Genomic DNA, 20,104 nt, shown 5'->3' with positions numbered 1-20,104 from the left:
AATGTCATGGTTTCTGTCTCTCCCAATTATTCAGGGAAAATGAACATGAAATTAATTATGAAGACACTTTGAATTATTTAGAATTATTTATTTTATCTCATCTTTTTTTTCATAAATAATAAAGCCAGGTTTCTAAAACCCTCAAAAAGAATGTCTCAGAGCTCTTATTTTCTCAGCCCAAGTTCCTATTTTTCATAAATGAAGTTAAATCAGATCCTGATTGCCCCTCCGCAACAGCAACCAAGTAAGGAGCTGGCGATGTTCTGCTGAATTGAGGGCAGGGATAAAGATAGTTCTGGCCAAAGGCCCCTTCCTGGCCGCAGCAAATGACTACTAACTGTTAACCACAGCACCGTGAAAGTAACAAGCCAGAAGTGCTAGACATCTTGACATTTCTGGGGTGCGTGCGGGCAACCTCTGAAGAATTCCCAGCTTGGCTAATAATGAATATCCACCTGCCATTTCTACTGAGGCACCACTTAGATATATGCATTGTAAAAATCTTACTTCAGTAATTTGGCTAATGAATTAAGCTGCCCACTTTCATCTGTGAAAGGAAAAAGGAAACAAGGAGAATGCCAAACAAAATAAGAAAGAGTGCACCGTGTTGGTCTCAGGCAGATTCTAGAAAATTCGCTGCAGTCGTGTCGAACCACTTCAGCAGCTTCGCTTCCTGGACAAAGTCCCTTTGGTATGTCCACAGGCAAAGTGCTCGGCAGAAAGCATCAAGCAATGCCAGCGAGAGGAAGGACTGGTGTTCCGGAACACTGTTGGCCTGCCGAGTTCTGCACACATACCTAAAGGTGCCCTGTAAACCTCATTCCCCTGCTGTGAGCACCTGGCTGCCAAAAGAGAAACCCAGAGACCTAAAAATGTCACCACAGGGATGCTTGCAAGCGCTTCTCCTGCTAGAACACCTCTACATCCATGAATTCAGTTTCTCTTCTACGAGGAAGAGGCCCTCCATCCACTCGCCTGCCAGCTACCATGTTACACGGTACCTCCTGTAATGCCGAGCCCTACACCAGTCTCGGCAGAACCTGGAGATGAATCATATAAGAGCCTTTCCTCGAGGAGCTCCCCCCAACACTTCAAGGGAGCTCCAGAGTGACCGTCACAGGGCAGTGGGAGCAGTGCCCGGGCACAGGCATTCTGGGCTGCCACTGGGTAGCACAGCCTGTCAGACCACCCAGCTCCAACCTGGATGCCATGAAGTTTACCCTCGCACTTTCCTCCACTCTAGTCCCAACACCCTCTAGGGCTGAACCAAGAACATAGAGAAGTTGATCAATTCTGACCCAAGTCCACAAGGCACCACTGGTAACAATAATAGCTACAGTTCATTAAGCAGCTACTGGTGAGCATCTTGTCTGCCCAGGAAAAGTCAGAGGAATGGAGGGCATGTGACCTCAAAGCTTGGGCTTTACACATCACCCTGCAGTTCTATTTAGCCAATTCTACTTGAAGAACTCATTGGTCCCGATTACAGTGGACATGGGATTGGTTCGTTAATTAAGGGGGAAAATGTGCAAAGCTGGTTAAGTCTGTTAGTGAGTAATGACTCATTAGTCACACACAGAGGGTGGCAAACTTGTCCTGGTTTGCTCAGCACCTTCCTGGTTTTGGCACGGAGAGTCCTATGTTCTGGGAAAACGCTCAGTCCCCAACAAATTGGAATGGCTGACTACCATATATGCATGAGATACACCACGTTTAATCTCAGACAAGGAGCGAGAGGAAAAGAGAGACCGTGTAGCGCACTGAGTGACAAAGATCACACCATGCCACCTCCCCCTCCCAGAGCTTTCTGCATCCTGCGGGTCAGTGCACTCCAGCATGCTCACATCCGCCTTTAGGACTGCTTTTCTCAAGAGGCTGTGAGAGCCCACAGAAGCAACAACTCAAAGCAGATCAACTCAACTTCAGAAAGCTATGCAAACAACATTATGTTTTTCTCTACTATATTTTTATAAAAGTCAGATGAATTGGTTCAGCTGCTTGAGCTGAGCTTATGAGTGTAAAAACAGCTTACAGTCTCAATATTAAGACACACAACTTGAATGTCTTCATAAATCACCTTTCTGAATCTACTAGTGAGCAAACATTTTTGAATTCTGGCTCTAGTCATAAGTAAAAGTTCATTTTTACCTGCTATATCTGTACTTCATCTAATTTTTGAATTAGACTGTTTCCTTAAACAAAAAAAAATGTAAATCTATGTAGACGGAATGGCGGAAAGAATATTTTAAATACATAGAAGAAAAAACACTTCTATTCCAAGTGGCTTTAAATTGTTCATTTACATTTAAGAAGTAAATCATTCTTCTTTACTTCAAATTTTTCCTGAAAGATTTGTTAAGGCTCCAATTCACCAGAACAGTCCTAGTTAATGTGCACTCGAAACAAATAATTTTATTTCTTTGAAAAACATTCTGTATTTCACACAAATGCTAATTAAAGTTTGCCTTCTGGAGCATATTCAGTTAGGCTAGTGGATTTTATTACTCTTTATTCTCATATAAACTAATAGTTTTAAAATCCATTTGAATTAAAACCAAAGGAAAAAAAGAACAGAAACGAATCCAGGCCAATGGCACAGCTGTTACATAACATGATGTTATATTGGCAGCTCCAGGCAGACCACCACCGTGGCTGTTTTTAGAGAGCCAGTAAGATGTGCTGATTTAAGAAGAGTTGAAACAGATGTAATGACCACTTTCTTGGGCATTTATGTGTGGGCTTTATAAAGTAGGACTGGAGAATTTAAAACTCCAAAATCATTTGAAATGGAAATGTTTTCCATACTCCGTGCTGAAGAACAGCAACAAAAGCTCGGCAGTGACGGGAGATCTGTTTGCAGATGTCACTTGGTACTTTTTATCATCACCCAGACAGGGACTGGAAAGTGAAACGACAAGCCTGCTAGGGAAGGGAAAGAAATGGGGGCGGGGAGGGTTTCGGGAGGACAGAAACTAAGTGATAATGTGACCTCATGAAAAACGGCACCGGGATACCCAGACAAATCTGGAGGCAGCCCCAGGTCTAAGGAGAGAACCTAACAAAGGTTGTATGGGGTGTTGGGAGGGCCTCATGAGATTTTTGTATAGTACGATTCTAAGAAATCAGTGCACTCAGACATATTTAAGGCGACTGGTATTGACAGGATCGATACCATTTCTAGAATTTGCATTATGGGGCTTTACTTTCAGGCAACGATTTCCTTTTCAAGACTCACTATACATATAATAAGAATAAAATTAGGGCAGTGGGATACGGTAGGTACAAGGACTCTGGGTTAGAGTCAGCAGCCTTGATCCCACACTGACTTCAGGCTCTGTGTGACTCCTTAACCCGCAGTGGGCTCACCGCTGTCCCGCCTGCCTTACTGGTGGCAAAAAGCCTATTAATAAGGGACTGGAAAGAGCCCACGATGCCTGAGCTTGTCCTAACAATAAGGCATTCTCCTGATTTCATGAACGACACTCGGTGTTATGGAGAAAGATGGGGTTAGGGGAGCGGGGGGCCACCTAGGCTACAGTCTTCACCCGGCACTTCAGAGACTTCCTGAAATCGGGCTCTTTCATTTCATAACAGAAAAACTCACAACTTGACATGTGAAAAAGAAGCCAGAAAAGAACGAGCCCCTTTCTAGATAACGATGAATGTCTTTAATAAAGGACTTGTCTCCCTAGACATGCAAAGCCTCTATCTTGTAGAAGCTGAAATCACTTTATTAGGAATGAATAAAATGTGCCCAAATGGATAAACAGATTAAGAATGTAGATTTACACGGCAACAAGTGATGCAGCAAGCTCTGCTACTGTATGTTCAGTGTTCAAGATGAAAGACTCCCAGGGGTAAAACACTGTTTACATAATCTTTATAAATATCTCTTCTTTTTATACTTATCATACTTGGGTGTCATTATGTACAGCCGAGTGAAAAGATGAACTCCCACTCACCTCTGAAATGCAAGAAGCGCCTTTCTCTGTAGGACCTCCTGCATCCCTCGCAAAGAAGCTAAGAAAAGGGTTCAATTAGTCAGTGGCATGGAGAGCAGGAAGATTCTGAGAAACACAAATCTCACCACAAAAACTATGTATTTGATGGGACTAAAAGAGACAATTTCTGAGTACCTGTCCTGGGCACCTTAGAAGACAGGTCCCACCCTGGGGAACTTGCATCTCTGGACAGACTTTGGGACAAGGCCAAGGGGACAGTGTGAGTTGGGTGGTCACTCTTAGTGCTTCTAGCTTGTGGGAGACACTTATAAGAGACCAGCTGGGAACTTCCAAAGAGCACATCTGTCCCCCCAAGTGCAAACAGGAAACTCATAGGTGAAGACTGGCCCTATCAGGATGGTACAAGCAGCCTTCAGGGTTCCTTCTGACACTGAGAGCCTGGGATCCTAGGCTAAGGGTACTCATTTGATGCCATGAAAGGCCAATTTAATTCACACTGGACAATGGCCAGGGTCTTTAATTCCTTGATATGGATACGAGGGATGAAGCAGGCAAACCAGCACTGATATTGGAAAATCAGCAAACATGAGGCCACCTGGTATGAGTCGACACTTCCCTAGTGTAGACCACATGAGAAATGGCTCCCTTCAATCGCCTGTCTTGGAAGAAAACAAGGTACTCTCTATTGGGCCAGAAAAGATTCTGGAGTAACCTGTTCATGGCTAGAACTGAAGGTGGCCCTTGTCTAATTACTCCACCATGGCAGCCCCCAGTCTAGGGTCAGACTGAGAGCAGTGGAGGGGCTGCCCAGTGGGCCACGGCCGCAGCCTCTGGCTAACTCAGAACACCAGCGGCTGAGCTAGAGAGCAGCTCAGAGTGACCCAACTGCACCATGAATCCAAGCTGAGGCCCAACAGGGTCAGGTGACTCTCTCAAAGTTACAGAGCTAATTAGGATAGTCTCAGCCATGAGTTTATGTACATAAATCTATGGCATTAAATTTACTCTGCACTGAAAGTTATTATATTTGAAGCTATGTACTGGTATTGCCTACTTACTATGTATGTATGGAAGATTAGTGCAAAATTCCATTATTGAAAAGTAATTGATACGTGAAACATCCACAGGGTCTTTGATATTTTATGGCAGAGGAAAGAAGGATTTGGGCATAATTTGTAAAATAAACTATAGCAAAACTGTAAAGAAAAAGGAGAGAAAGTTCTCTTAGGGGAGAAAAGAGCTTATAATTGAGAGCAGGCATATGGATATGGATACTTGCTCCCCAGGTAACTAGCAAGGGTCTAGCTCCTAACAGGGTGGGGGTTACAAGGGTATTTTATTTTATACTAACTCATCAAGTTACACATTTCTTCTTGAGATTTTTTTTTTTGTATTTTATGTTATATTTAACAAAAAGTTAAAAAAATTAGTAAGTTCAAAAAATACATCAATGCATACTTTCTGCAAACATATCACTGAAAACACCATTACGTTCAGAAAACATAATTAAGATTTTTTTTTAGGGCTAGGTGATGGTGAAGTAGTAACACAACCAGATACACAAGAGAAAGGTCTGGGTTTGTGTCCCAGGACCCCCTGAGTACGCTGGATGTTGTGCCACCCATGATCCCGGATGGCTGAGGCGAGGGGTGAATTGCAGCACGAAGACCCTATTAGGGTACCTATCTCTCTGTCCCTCTTTCTCTACTGCTGTCTCTCTCATGGAAGAAGTAAATCAATCAACTTAAAAAACCAAGATTCTTTGTGGCCAGAAATGCATTCACTATAGCCCTAAGCACTTTCAGAATGTATAAACCACTGCACCAAGAGCCATGGATAACCAGTGAGCGGCCGCACTGAACGAGAACATTTCTGTGGATTCAAATGGGCGAGTGGAGAAGGGGTACTCCCTGACGAGCCAAGGGAAGCTTCCTGGAAGCCTCTCACTCTGCACTCTACACTCCTGCACCTAGGATCCAATGCCCTGTCAAACAAGGACAGCCCAGGCTGAGTGCTGGAATAAGGGCAGGCATAAGACGGGGGTGGGCAAGTCACCTCTTGAGGTGCTGCTCATCTTGTACTCATAGCAGATGCCCTGAACCTGGCAGTGAGGGGCCTGGGGTAGTACCATCACCATGGGCCAGTGACAGAGCCCAGGGGCCCTGGGTTCAGGGCTTCCCTCCCATTCTCCTACCAATCTATGCAAAGAAAACAGCAGCTCCTGGAACCTCATGGGATAGCATGCTAGAATGACCCAGCTCCTATGCCCTTGTTAGGCAGAAGGGGGTGGCTTGAATTCTGCAGTTCAGATGAGGCGCCTGGCCCTGCTCTCCGCAGCTCCCAAGGGGCGGGACTTCTCTCACCGTCAGTGGCCTGCAGACTGTACGTCAGTCCCAGAGCTAAGTAGCCTTTGGCCTTGAACTCTGACGTTTTCTCTCCCACATCGACGACGGTTTTGGCAAACTTTTCAGCCTCTTCCAACTGAAAAATGAGACAAGTTAACAATAACAACCACCTGCAAAACTTCTAACGTGAGCTCCCCTAGCTTCTACTACTAAACATGGGTTTGTGATTCATCACTTTGAAAAGAACTCCCAAATCTTCTTCCCCTCTGGAGATCCTGTTTCTCTTACTGAGACTTGCACAGTCCCCAGGATTCCTCCCTGCCTTTTTCCTTTACAGCTTTCCTATGGTTCCTTTGCCTTCTTTCTCAAAGTCTCTTTCATACTTGGTGGGTCTGCTCTTTTCCCCTTATTTTTTACTGACGGGCTCTCTCACGAGGTTGCGCTAGGTTTCCAGAAGTTGAATTAAGTGTATTGGGTTGTCAGAAAAGTCATGATGCATTTTTGCATAGAAAAACAGAAAGATATACGGCATGACTTTCCAACAACCAATTCTTGTAAAGATTAGACGTCTTGGAATGTTTTGTGTTTGGGTCTCTTTTTTTTCCCCCCCATGACATAAAGAATCCACCTAGGCTTGGATTCTCTCTGCCACCAGCTGTAAAAAATTTCACTACTCCATCTACTTATTTTACAGCACATAACATAGGGGCCTCGGGGCAGCAGATTTCAGTGAGAAATGTGCACCTGCAACTATGCCCACAAGGAGACCTCTTGCACACTCATCAGAGGCAAAAATAAGATCTGTTGCTTCGAAGTGTGGCATGTGTTGGTGTTACAGAGCTGGGTGAGAGGACATGGGAATACATTCCACTCTTGACTTCTGTGGTGGTGTGGGAATTTTAATAATAAAAGTATAAGAAAAAAATACAGAAAAAAATGTGTGACGCTCATCTTAAAAAAAAAAAAAAAGAGGTTTATTTTAGGCCCTTGGAGACGTACATGTGATGGCAATAAAGGAAGCCATAGCTGGACAGAGGCAACCCTCACTGCTGGAAGCTGGCGTGTTCCCGGCCCCTGGTCCACCCCTCTGCCCACCCTGGAGCTGGCCTGTCCTGTCAGCTTCACTCACAGCCCCAAACTGTCAAAACCCACATGACCACACCATGCTTTCACAGCTGTGCAAAGTTTCAGGTGAGAGTCTGCTTTTTCAAAATGCCTTTTTTCTTCTACATTCCCCAAGCAAAACTGAACAGAAGTAGACTTCACGAAGCCTGTTCTTCTCCTGCTGGGTAAGACCACCTGGACAAAACCAAGCAGCCAGGACCAAATGCTGAGAACCCTGAGCTAGCAAGGAGTGTCCATCTTTCCAGCAAATTCTTCTCATCATTAATCTTGGTATGAAGTTAAAAAAAAAATTAAAATTCTATGGTATGTGGCAATTTCCTATATCAGCATCTCAGCAATTAGTCTGAATTTCTTGTTTTCTACTCAAATGATATATTTTTGCAGTACAAGAATTTTTACAAATCAGTCTATTGCCAAATTTATATCTGAACAAGAATATCCAGAGAAAAAAGTGTGTGTGAGAAGAGAAATGGAGGAAGGTGGGTTCACACATGAGCGAAAGTAAGGGGGAACTGTGCCTCACGGGCAAACCCAGTCTCAGCAACAACGGACAAATCAGGGACTCAGGCCTGCTCGGTCCTGTGTCACCTGCCTAAAGCAAGATGTCCCTGCACGTGACTTTTAATGCCTCCTCATCCATGCTACTTGTGAAGCACATTCACATGAAATATAAAGGCTCAGAGGACCCCGGGACCATCCTGGCTCCCCTCGGTCCTGGTGGGTAGCAAAGCCTGGGAAGCAGGGCCCAGGCCTGAGGTCCAGGCCTCCACACGGCCTTGTTTCTGAGCAGCTGATGGCTCTAGCCCTCAGCAGCTGATGGCTCTAGCCCTCCCTCGGCATGGTGGAGGCTGGCAGCCTTGCCCAGGGCCCTGTGCTGAGGAGTGGGGCTGCACCTACTCACCCAATGCAGGGAGCCCATGCACAGCTTGGCGGCCAGGAGTGGGATGGAGGCATCGTCTGGCTTCAGGCGGATACACTCCTTCAGCACCTTCACGGCCCGAGCGGACTTGGCAAGAGCAGATTATTTCTGTGAAACTCAACATGTTTGACAGAATCTAATACTAAAAAGTCTTTCTCAGTGGGGCTTCTGATCCAGATGCCTCCCGCATGAGGTTTCCCAACTCTGGATCCCACCCAATAGTGGGCCTTGGGACTATGAGGATACGGGCTTGAAGCTTCTGAGTGCCAGGGGAGTAAACTGCAGTCAAAACAAGCGATGATGCTCCCCAACACCCCCATAGCTGCGTTCTCTGATTGCATAGACATTATAAAAATCAGGGAAAAAATACAGACAGTGGAAGCTTCCATTCTTATACAACTAAAATACCCAGTTAAATTACACTGTACAAAATTTCCAAGTTCATTGGATCCCCATAACCTTAGATCTTAGATTTAATTCACTAAAGGGAAAATTCACTAAGTGGACCCAAATTAGGAAGAAAAACAATGGCTACCATCTTTACTGACTGTGTGCTCAGTGGGGGAGAGGTGTTATTCTAGGCCCTTCCGGTGTTCTCTCATTTACCTGGTAACAAGTCTATGAAGTAGATACTATCTTATCCCATTTCACCGAAGAAGAAACTGAGGTACTAGGAGTTTCCAAGCTGTGGGGGCAGCCCCAGGTTTCAATGCAGCAGTACTTCAACCCGACATCACCTGCTGCCTAACTGAATAGACTGCTAAAGCCAACCCAGCTTCCCCTCTGGGAACACGTGAAAGGAGCAGGGAGAACTAGCTTCAGCTTAAGTTGGTCCATTCCACAGGAAGAAGTCCCAATGCCTAGAAAAAGGCAACTATTTCAGAATTTTTTCTTCCCAGGGGGAAGTCTATCTTGGCTTCTAAATCATTTGATTGTTCATTAAGAAAGGACCACAGCACAGTTCCAAATGGCGCTATTGACTTCCAGAGGTGTTGTGTCACTCTGTGAAATTCAGTGGTGTTACCCATCACCCTAAAGATTGCGTATCCCAAAGGGCGACTCACTTTTCCTGCGGCCATCAGTGACAAAGCAAACTGGTACCAGAGATGGAACTCCTCGAAGGCAAACTTCATGGCTCTTTCTAAGCACTGGTTTGGAAAGAAAAACAAATGCAGACTAAGGTGAGCCTATGAAATCTACTTCCCTTGAATGCTTACAACACAATCCTCGGGGTCAGCAGGTGGCACGGTGGTTAAGGTGCTAAACTCCCACATGGCCAACTGCGGCTTGAGTTCTAGACCTGGAGGCTTGTTTTTTTACTCTCTCTCTCTCTCTTTCTCTGGTGAGTGCATGTGCCCTATAGCAAAAAAAAAAAAAAAAAAAAAATTAAAATTAACTAATTTTTTTTTTTTTAAATCCTCCAGCAAACATCTTCTGAAGAGTCCCCATGTTGTTCACACACTACACCAGAGGCCAGGACTACCCACAGTTAACTAAGATACGACCGCTGACCTCAAGTAGCTTTACACCTTTTTTTTTTGGAACATCAACTCAAATACAAGGCCAAAAGGACAAGTGCCCCAAGGGTGGGAAACAGGATGTCTATGGGAAAGTGAACTCAGGACTCGGGAACGGCACCCGGCAAGAATGGTACCTGGGCTGGGCCTTGATTAAAGAGAAGGAAAGCAACCCAGCTATGGGATGAAGTGGCACTCCAGGAAGAGGGTAGCATGAACAAAGACACAGAGGCATGGAAGGGTAGGCTTTGACCTGGCAGTGCAGGTGGTCCAGTATAAACCCAGTCCAGGGGGTGGTACACAGCAGTGGGCAGTCAGGTTCGAGGACAGGTGGCTGGAGCCACGACCCTGAGAGCCTGAAACGGCAGTTCCTTTGCAAGGCTGTTCCATCTCTCTCCTCCTCCCCAGCCCTGGTTCTCCCCCTCAGTGACCGGAAGTTCTCACCCCGACAGCTATACATGAACATGACTGACCTCGCCCTCCCTGGGCCCGCCCAGCCCCGCTATGAGAAACTACCAAGGGCAGACTCATGCCTCTCTCCTCTTCCGGTGTGCAGTGCCTGCCTGTGTGGCTGCTCATCTCCACGTGGACTTCCCTCTCAGTCAGGGAGGAGCTCTGGTTCCTGCACAGAGGGTGAGGTGATCATATCAGAGCTTCGGGAAGTCGTGGGAGCTTGGGATGAGGTGTAAGACCACAATGGAGGCAGCCAGGGACCATGTGAATAGAAAGGTCCGGGGCTTAGGACCAGCAGGTGGCATAGTGGTTAAGGTGCTGGACTCCCACGCAGTCACTGTGGTTTGAGTCCCAGACCCAGTGCCTTGAAACTCATCCAGGCATGTGTGCACGCATGCCTAAGATCCTGAGAGGAGAATGGAGAAGAGACTGTGGCTTGACCATTCCCCCAGGGAGTGATTTATACTTTCTGTCTCTCCCGTGAGCACATGTGCCCTATAGCAAAAATCTCTCTCAAAAAAAAAAAAAAAAAGAAAGAAAAAAGAAAAAGAAAAGTCCAGGGGCTTCAGAACCAAGAAACATGCCCAAGTTAGAGCCAGCCAGGACAGGCCATCTATAGCAGGTAGAACGGCTGGTGATTCAGGGCCTGACGGGGTCCCCAGGGTCTCTGGTGTACAAACCTGGGAGCAAACCTATGGCACAGAAGCCGTGTGTGTGTGTGTGTGTGTGTGCATGTGTATGTGTACGTGTGTGCATGTGTGTGTATGAGAGAGATGATTTTAGATTAAGGGAGACTCAGGAAGCAGGTTAACAGGGACAGAAGACAGAGAGCTTGAGCTATTGTAATGATTTACTGCAGACAACTAGAGACGATCTGGAACCTCAAGAGAAAGATTTAACAAGAGCCAAATGTCTGAGAAAAGAGTTGAAGTTACTGGACGAGATCAGATCACCCCAAACGAGTATCTGCAGAGAAGGCAGAAGGGCCAGAACCTTGGGGAACATACCTGCTGAAGGGACAGGGAGAGAAAGAGGGCCAGGAAGGAAACTACGAGGGGCAATCTGGGCTGGGGTGAGGGTGGGTCAGTGTCACCACATAGAAAGGACCTTGGGAAGGGAAATGAGCAACGGGGGCCAAAAAGTCACTGGATCTAGCAATCGGGTGGCCAGGCTCTGTGCGTGCAGTTCCGGGGTGTGCTGAAGGGGGGCGATGGATGAAGGAAAGATGAAGGTGAGGAGTAGAGGAAGGACGTGTGAGGGATGCCTGGGGTTGAAGAAAGGCTGTTTATCTGGGTGCTTGTTTTGCAGAGGGGACTCCAGCATCTCTAACAGGAGAGCAGCGAGCAGGCGGAGTGAAGAAACTGAGGAAACGAACAGGTTCCAGGAGGCTCAAGAGAGTCAGCGAGTGCAGAGAAGAAGGCAGATGACGCCCACAGCAGGTCTGTCCCAACAGCCCTGCTCCACTGATTCACTGCATGGAACCATTAGGTACCTAAACATACACACGGAGCCATGGAAATGTGTAGATGCCTTGTCTCCCTCTTTGCTGAGAGGAATGATAAATATCAACTGTTTTCCTGATAAACAAAAGGAGTCGAGCAGCTGAAACAGCGTGCTCCGAATCAGAAAGGTAGGTGCTATAAAAAGTGTACATCCTTATTTCTTCTGTGCCAAAGGCTAACGTACTCATTACACTCTGTGCCAAACACCGACTGGAAGCCCAATGAACAGAGCTCCACTCCGGGTGACGCTGGAAGACAACAGAGGAAGACAGCCCTGGCCCTCACAGAGAGGAGCATCAAGAGGAGCATCGCACGGTCCTGGGGACAGGAGGTTCAGGACCTGGGACGCCTAGTCAGAGCACCAAAGGAGAAGACATTTGTTATTCTGGCTACCTATCACTTCAAAACTCTTCTGACTACCTGGGGTAGGGAGAGCCCCAGAAAAAAGGAAAGCAGTAGGACTATGTCACATGACCCAGACATACGTATCCGATACTCCTGCCAGGGTTTGAACCTGGAGGCAGTGAGGCACAGGGGTGGGGGAGCACTGGACTTTACCCAGTGGCCAGGTGTCGGGGGGTCACAGTAGCATGTTTGGCAGAGGCCTACTGAGCAAACTGTGTCCTCCCACCTGGATGGGCCTGACTGCCTTGATTGCTGCTCGGGTCTCATCTTTGCCTCTGTGGATCCTGTGAGCTAGGCAGTATGGCTGCATAAATTCCTGTGCTGCTTAAGCTAACAAGCCAGGGTCTGCCACACATAGCCAGGGCCTTGAGCATCCACTCAGTTGATACTTCAGGCCCCTCCTATGACAAGTCCTACCCTCCAGCCATAAGCAGTGTACCCCTCAGCACAGTGAGTTTCCAACATGAAGAGTAGCTAGAAACGAAGAATCGATAGGCCACCAAACGCACCAAACGGTAAGTGTGTGAATTTGGACAAGCCAGTTAACCCCCCTGTGCTAGATTCCTCACTGTAAAATGGGAAGTCTAGCAGTAATTAATGCAGAGAGCTGTCAGGGAGATTAAATTAGCTAAGCCAAAAGAAACAGTACCTCAGACACAGGCTAGTAAGCACTAAATAAGGTCAGCTGTCACTCATCTTTAAAAAATGTTTAACATTCTTATATTAAAAAAGGAAATACAGGGATCAGCAGTTAGCATAATGGCTATGTCGCTGAACTCCCATGTAGCCTACCGCGGTTTGAGTCCCAGACCTGTTGGCTTAAACTCACACCGGGTGCGTGCGTGTGCGTGCCCAAGATTCTGAGAGGAGAGCGGAGGAGGAGAAGGGATTGCAGCATGGCCATCCCCCCTGGGGGGGGGGGGGATTTCTCACTTGCTATCTCTCTGTCTTTCTGGCAAGCGCCCGCATCCTATAGCAAAAACCGCTCCAAAAAAAGAAAGAAAGAAAGAAAGGAAATACAACAAACATTATCACTTTACCCAAATTCAATGTATGAACGCTTAAACTTAAGATATATCAGAAATGATTCTTCACTGCATAAAATGTTTCTTCATTTTCAAAAAGGATTTAATCTGAGACCCTTGAACATAGAACACTACTTTAAGGAACTGGACTGGAATGTATGCCTCTCATTTCTTTCTTTCTTTAAGTTTTTGGGTGACACAATGTAGCCAGGTACGATTTTAACTGCTATATAAATATGGCCTGTGTAGGCATCCTAATAACCCGGCAGGGTACGAGGCGGTCCTATTGTCGTCCTCCACTTACAAGTGAGGAGAGTGAAACACAGAGGTGTTAAGTGACTGGACAGGGTCTCAGCAAGTTGATGGCGGAGCCAGATGTGAATCGAGCATTTGAGCCCATAACTACCACACCCTACCGCTGCGAGACTCCCACTGCAGACATGCCACTGACACTAACTCATCGGGCCCACTCCTGCTAGACCAAGCAGAATATAGCTAGATGAAAGGCCCCTGAAAAGACCACATGCACGCCAATGACTTCAGAGCTCCAGAAATACCTTCTACCGCTAAGGGGGGCCCTGGTCCAATGGCCTCTTTTGGATCCCTGAGGCTAAGGAGGAACAACACTATCTGGCTTGCAGAGTTTCCACGGCGGTTTACTGACCCCGTGATATCCACCTGCAGTGCAGTAGCCGGTCACGCACGTCACCGGGCCATCTCAGAGGTGCTCAATCTGACCAGGACGTGCATGGTCAGGCATTTTCCCTACCCTGCTGTGGCTTTCCTAGACCTCGCCTAGTTTAGTCTCCTCTCTGGTAACTATAACAATAGTGGGTCATGTTGGGGTCATAAAGAGAGGTGGGAAAAGCAACAATTATAGCTTAACCCTTCACCCCAACTCAGAGCCGTTGGAGCTCTGGTGTCACCGTCAATGGCTCTGTCTTCCTGTGGGCTCCTGGCATCTTGTGACATATGGAGATGGCACGCTGGCTCTGGAAAAACACCCAGGCAGCTCCAGATGCCTCCAAAATCTTGGTGGCCAGCATACCATTTGGATGTGTGGCATGTGCTCCCCTCCCCCATGCTTCCACAAACATCCAGATTCTATACCCCCTGAGCGGCTCAGGTCGGTCCACACGAGAAGCATCTGTGTACAATAAAAGTAAGCTTGGGTTGTCACATGGGCAATCGCCATCCCCCTGCCCCTTGGACGGGGTGTTTGCTCACCCCAATTCTGTTTATTCTTCTAAGAACTCCCAATCACATCTGTATATGGCAGAGTAGAAATTTCCATTTTAATATTGTGGGGAGGTAGGTAGGTAGGTAGGTAGGTATGCTCATAAAATAAATAAAACAAAGTAAAAGCATTCATTTTTAAATAATGATGCCAGTGAAAGGTAAGTACTATTGCAGATGGACTTTTTCGAAGACACTAGGTGTTCTGCACTTGGGAGGAAGGGAGTGAAAAGGGACATACAAGAAGCTGCCTTCTTTTTTTTTTTGGAGAGGTTTTTTTCTATTGGGCATGTGTGCTCACCAGAAAGACAGAGAGAGGCAGAGAGACAGAAAGCGAGAAATCACTTCCCGGGGTGATGGTCACACCGCAATCCCTTCTCCTTCATTCTCCTCTCGGGATCTTGGGCATGCACGCACATGTGCCCGGAATGGGTTTAAGCCACCGGGTCTGGTACTTGAACCACGGTCGACAACATGGGAATGCAGCGACATAGCCATTACGCTAACTGCTGGTCCCCCAAGAAGCTGCCTTAATGCCCCAGGCCTGGCATAACAGAGAGTAAGGACAAGGAGAAGAGCCACGAGGGAAAGGCACCAGTTCTGGGGCCTGACTGCCTAGGCTCGAGGCAAGCCCCAGTGCCCGTGGGGTTCAATCTAAAGGAGGGACTGGGGGTGGGGATAATGCCCCCTGGGCATGGTGATGGGCGTATCAGTGGATGGCAGAGTGGATAGGAACCTCTAAGTGGAAAGGAAGAGACTGCAGCTAGACACCAGCCCTGTTCCACTTCTGGTGTCTGGCAGAGATAGCAGTGTGGGCTAGGGAGGGGGTGATGGGGTCCGATCCAGACCAGCAGATCCCTGAGTCACCCACACAAAACAGCAGGTGACATCTCCAAATCACCTCTGTCACAGAAAAAAAAAAAAAAAGAAGATGGATTTGGCAGTGCTATTATTTCTACCAGGAAAAGAGAGAGCTGTTTGCTGTAATCACACTCCGGCCACCTCTCTAAATCCCAGATAGCAGTCATTTAATACCACGAATATTTGGTAGAACAATAATTCGACTCTAAATGGCATCCTAATCATGCGAGTAGCTGTCAAATGTCACTTGCAAAAATGTTTCCTTTAGTAGCAAGAGCTTCTGCCTTTCTAGTCTCTTTTCATAACTCAGCCATCTTTGAGGGGGATCTGGGAATGAGAAGTTCTCCTGGCATAAGAAAAGGATTTAGCAATTACCTTCCTGGTACGCAAAGCCCAATTACACAAACCGGGTGCGTGGCAGTGACAGCTGTATAATACCACAGGCACGGAGAAGCCAAAGTCTATTTTTGGAATTTGAGAGTGAGATTCAGCATTCAAAAGCCATGGGGGAGGGAGCAGAAGTAAAATAATCAGATACCCCTCACATGTCGCCTGAAAGCCTATGTCGAACACACCTCACCATTAAAAGAGAACAAACCCTGTAGTCTGCGTTATTCACCTTGTGGACAGGGCCGTCATGTCCTAGAAGCTCCCATAACATAGATCTTTCAACTGATTAGGGAGATTTTCTTTCCTATATCCCATACGTTTAATAAATCAGTGTAATTCCTTGCAGTTGTGTGCGATTTAAAAAAAAAATAGAACGAGGTATATGAAAGTGTTTCTTTTCTTTACTGTTAGCAATGAAAAACTACCTAAGCTAGTCTGGGATTTGGGATTGCTCTCTGAGACCTGCAGAATGACAAGTTCACAGAGCGAGTGGGACCACCAAGATGACCTGGTTCCATCCCTACTTTATACATGTGGAAACTAAGACTGGAGAGGAGACGGGACCTGCCCAGGGCCACGCAGGGGCCAACCCAGGTCTCATGCTACTCAGTTCAAAGCTCTTATTTCTGAATTCACTAAAAATAAAAGTATGAATTAAAATGGAGTTTGAGAGATCGATTTCATAGGAGCCTGGATCCAGAAAAGGCTTTGAAAAGACATATTTCTGGGACTCTCAGCACAAATAAAAACCACCCTCTCCTTCAGTTTTCAGAAAACATAGATGACTTCAAAGCTGGCTCAATCTTTCCCCCTATATTGGGAAGAGAATACAGCACACTCCTCAGCCAAGCCCCACTCTTTTATTTCTCTTTCTGCTTTAAACAGCAATAGTGCTCCAAACAGAGGAGTCTCAAAGTGTTATTGCTTTGGCATATGCTTAAATTAAAGGGTATCAGCGCCCCTGGCCACTGTGGGAGGAGCAGAGCGAGGGTTATTTTTCAAAGGCCACAAACTTTATTGCAGAATTTCAACACATCCTCCACCATGATCTCTTCTCAACTATGTGAAGCAACCTGCCCCAGCCTGCCCAGTGAGGAAAGGGTCTCCAGGGTCCTACTCAGACACCACCGCGTGGGCAGCTTTGCTGATGTGGCTGTTTTTGCTACCTTCGCAAAATGCACTAAGTCTGTTCCTACCTCTCCTTTTTCAGCTTCCTCTCACCTCTTAGCATTGTTTTCAATGTGCCTCCCACCTTAGACCATCAGGTGTTAAACCCTTCAACCATGGCTGCAGCTTCCCCCACGTGAAGATGGAGGAGGTGGGGGAGGACCGGAGTGCGGCAGGCAGGGGTATGTCACGTGAAGGGAGGCAGGAATATGGAGGGACTGTTAGGATCCAATCTTTTGGATATCTTTTTAAGGACCAAAGACAAAAGAGAAGTGCAGTGAATTGCAAAGAATCTGGAAAGGACTACAGGAACCATGGCCTGAGGGCTCAATCCAACCTGCTGCCTATTTTCACAGAGGCCAAAGAGAAAAATAATTTTTATAGTTGAACACTCGCCATCAATTTGGTTAGAGGAAATGCTAACTGAACTCAGATTAAGCAATAGTTTAATCTCCTGCCCCCCTCCCTTTCCTGGCAAATAATCTCCTTCTTCTCATTAATGGATCTATGTTACAAAACATTGTATTCACTTATTATATTTTGAATTTTATCAAGTGGCAGGGTCCAGGGCTTGAACCGCAGTCAGCCATGTGGGAATCCATCACTCCAACCATCATGCCACCTGCTGGCCCCAGAAATTTTTTTTTTTTTCTCTTCTTATACCTACACAATATCCTTGGTTTTGCCTCTTGGCCTTCAAAGTCTGTAATATTAGTATCTGAGCCCTTAAAGAAAAAGTTCTCAAATCCCTGGGTGAAAGGAATGGGGATGCTTCATGAGGGAAGTAAAAAGACAATATAATAAGTGTCTTTGAGAGCTGCCATTGAGGCAAGACAGGACTTGCCCTACTGTTCCAAAAAGACGAAATAGGTAGAATTTACAAGGAAGGAGACGGATTTCAGCTCTGTCTTTACTAACAACCAGAGGAACGGAATGGTATGTATTATATACCAAGAGCTACGCTGGCCACTTGTATCCATTACCTTGCATAACAAGCTAAGAGTGGCAAAGTATCTTTCTCGAAGTCTCACAGCGAGAAAAGGGTTGAGCCAGCAATTGAACCCAGATCTGCTCAGTTCCAAGGCTGAGTTTTTCACTTTCTATGGCTACTTCTCTGCATAAAGGTTGAGGATCATCTGCCAGGATTACTACAGAAGGGATCTTTACATTAGAAAGCAGATTCCAAAGTGATCTAGAGGTTTAGTGCAATCTCTATTAAAATTTAAAACAATTTTTTTTGGCAAAATGGAAAAGCTAATCCTCAAATTAGTATGGAATTACCAAGGGGCCCTGAATAGCCTTGAGAAATAACAAGGTTGGAGGACTTAACTCAAAGCTTACTGTGGAAATCAAAACAGTATGGTATTGCATAAGGATAAACATATAGGCCAATGGAACAGAATGAAGATCCCAGAAATAACCCATATATCTGTAGCCAATTGATTTTGAACAAGGGTGCCAAGTCTACTCAACAGAGGAAAGAATAGTCTCTTCAACATATGGTGCTGGGACAGCTGGATTTCCAAACGCAAAAGAATGGAGTTGTACCCCTACCATAGACAAAATTAACTCAAAATAGGGGTAAATCTCTGAGACCTGGGATTGACTGTAGGTTCTTAGACATAACACGGAGAACATGAGCAACAACAACAAAAAATGCATTGGACTTAATCACATTAGAAACCTATGGGACCAGCAGTTAGCATAATAGCTATGTCGCTGGACTCCCACGTAGTCGACTGCGGTTCGAGTCCCGGACCCGGTGGCTTAAACTAACACCGGGCGCGTGTGCGTGCATGCCCAAGAGCCCGAGAAGAGAATGAAGGAGAAGGGATTGTGGCATGGCCATCCCCCCTGGGGGGTGATTTCTCGCTTTCTGTCTCTCTCTCTCTGTCTGTCTGGCGAGCGCACGCGCCCTATAGCAAAAAATCCTCTTCAAAAAAAAAGATACCTTTGTACAGCAAAACAAACTATGAAAAAAAGTGAACAGATAACCTACAGAATAGAATACACTGCAAATCATGTATCTAATAAGAGTTTATTATCAACAATAAAGAACAGTTGTAACTCAGCAACAGATTTAAAAATGGACAAAGGACTGGCTCAGTTCTTTCTCCAAAGAAGATACATAAGTGGCCAATAAGCACACGAAAGAAACATGCTTGACATCACTAGTCATTAGGGAAATGCAAATCAAATCCATAGTGGGATACCACTTCATGTCTACCAGGATGGCTACAGTTAAGAAGACAAAAATAACAAGTGTCAGTAAAGATGCAGAGTAGCTGGGACTTTCCTACATTGCTGGTGGGAATGTAAAACAGTGCAGCTGCTGTGAAAAAGGTTAGGAGTTCCTCAAAGAGTTAAACACAGAGGCCCAGCCATGGTGGCCTGAGAAGTAGGGTGCTGCCGTGTGATAGCGGAGCCACGTGGGAGGTCTGGGGGGACCTGGACAGCTCAGGCATGCCTGTGACCCTGGCTGGCTGGAAGACTGTGGGGAAGATCATGGTTCTGTGAGGGGGTCCTTCTCTCTCTCCACTCCTCTCTAGTGAAAGAAGGATATAAAGAAGCTTTTTTTCCTTTAAAAAAAAAAGTTAAATGCATATGACTCAGCAATTCTACTCCTAGGTATATATCCAAAAGAACAGAAAAGAACACAGGTATGCCGGTGTTCACTGTGGCATTATTCACAATAGCCAAAACAACTCAGGTGTCCATCAAAAAATAAACAGAAAAACAAAATGTGACATACACATACAATGAGATATTATTCAGCCATAAAAAGCAATGAAGTTCTGGTATATGCTATCAGATGAAATATCACAACATGTGGACCCTCGAAAGCAGGCTAAGTGGAATAAGCCAGACATAAAAAGGCAAGTACTACAAGACTGCATTTATACAGGTAGACCTAGACTGGGCAAATTCGCAGAGACAGAAAATAGGTGAGAGGGGGACCAGCAGTTAGCGTAATGGCTATGTCGCTGGACTCCCATGTAGTCGACTACAGTTCGGGTCCTGGATCCGGTGACTTAAACTCACACAAGGCATGTGTGTATGCGTGCCCAAGATCCCGAGAGGAGAATGGAAGAGAAGGGATTGCGGCGTGGCCATCCCCCGGGAGATGATTTTTGGCTTTCTATCTCTCTGTCTCTCTCTGTCTTTCTGGTGAGCACACATGCCCTATAGCATAAAAC

At 46.1% G+C, this 20,104-nt stretch overlaps 1 protein-coding gene across 4 annotated transcripts in view; it reads right to left on the bottom strand.

Moving 5' to 3' along the window:
- TTC7B (tetratricopeptide repeat domain 7B) overlaps positions 1-20,104 on the bottom strand; it is a 272,398-nt gene that overhangs the window by 115,792 nt on the left and 136,502 nt on the right. For all 4 annotated transcript variants that reach the window (XM_014591391.2, XM_014591392.2, XM_014591394.2 and 1 more), the window contains exons 9-12: positions 9,416-9,499; positions 8,334-8,438; positions 6,326-6,443; positions 3,963-4,020 (exon numbers count right to left, since the gene is read on the bottom strand). In XM_014591391.2, coding sequence (XP_014446877.1) covers positions 3,963-4,020; positions 6,326-6,443; positions 8,334-8,438; positions 9,416-9,499 — 365 coding nt within the window. The remainder of the gene's footprint in view (positions 1-3,962; positions 4,021-6,325; positions 6,444-8,333; positions 8,439-9,415; positions 9,500-20,104) is intronic.

The sequence above is a fragment of the Tupaia chinensis genome, unplaced genomic scaffold (genome assembly GCF_000334495.1).
Source record: "Tupaia chinensis unplaced genomic scaffold, TupChi_1.0 Scaffold000568_1, whole genome shotgun sequence".
Taxonomy (NCBI): Eukaryota; Metazoa; Chordata; class Mammalia; order Scandentia; family Tupaiidae; genus Tupaia; species Tupaia belangeri.
The sequence above is the reverse complement of the archived record's forward strand: the minus strand, read 5'-3'. Positions and strand labels throughout refer to the sequence as shown.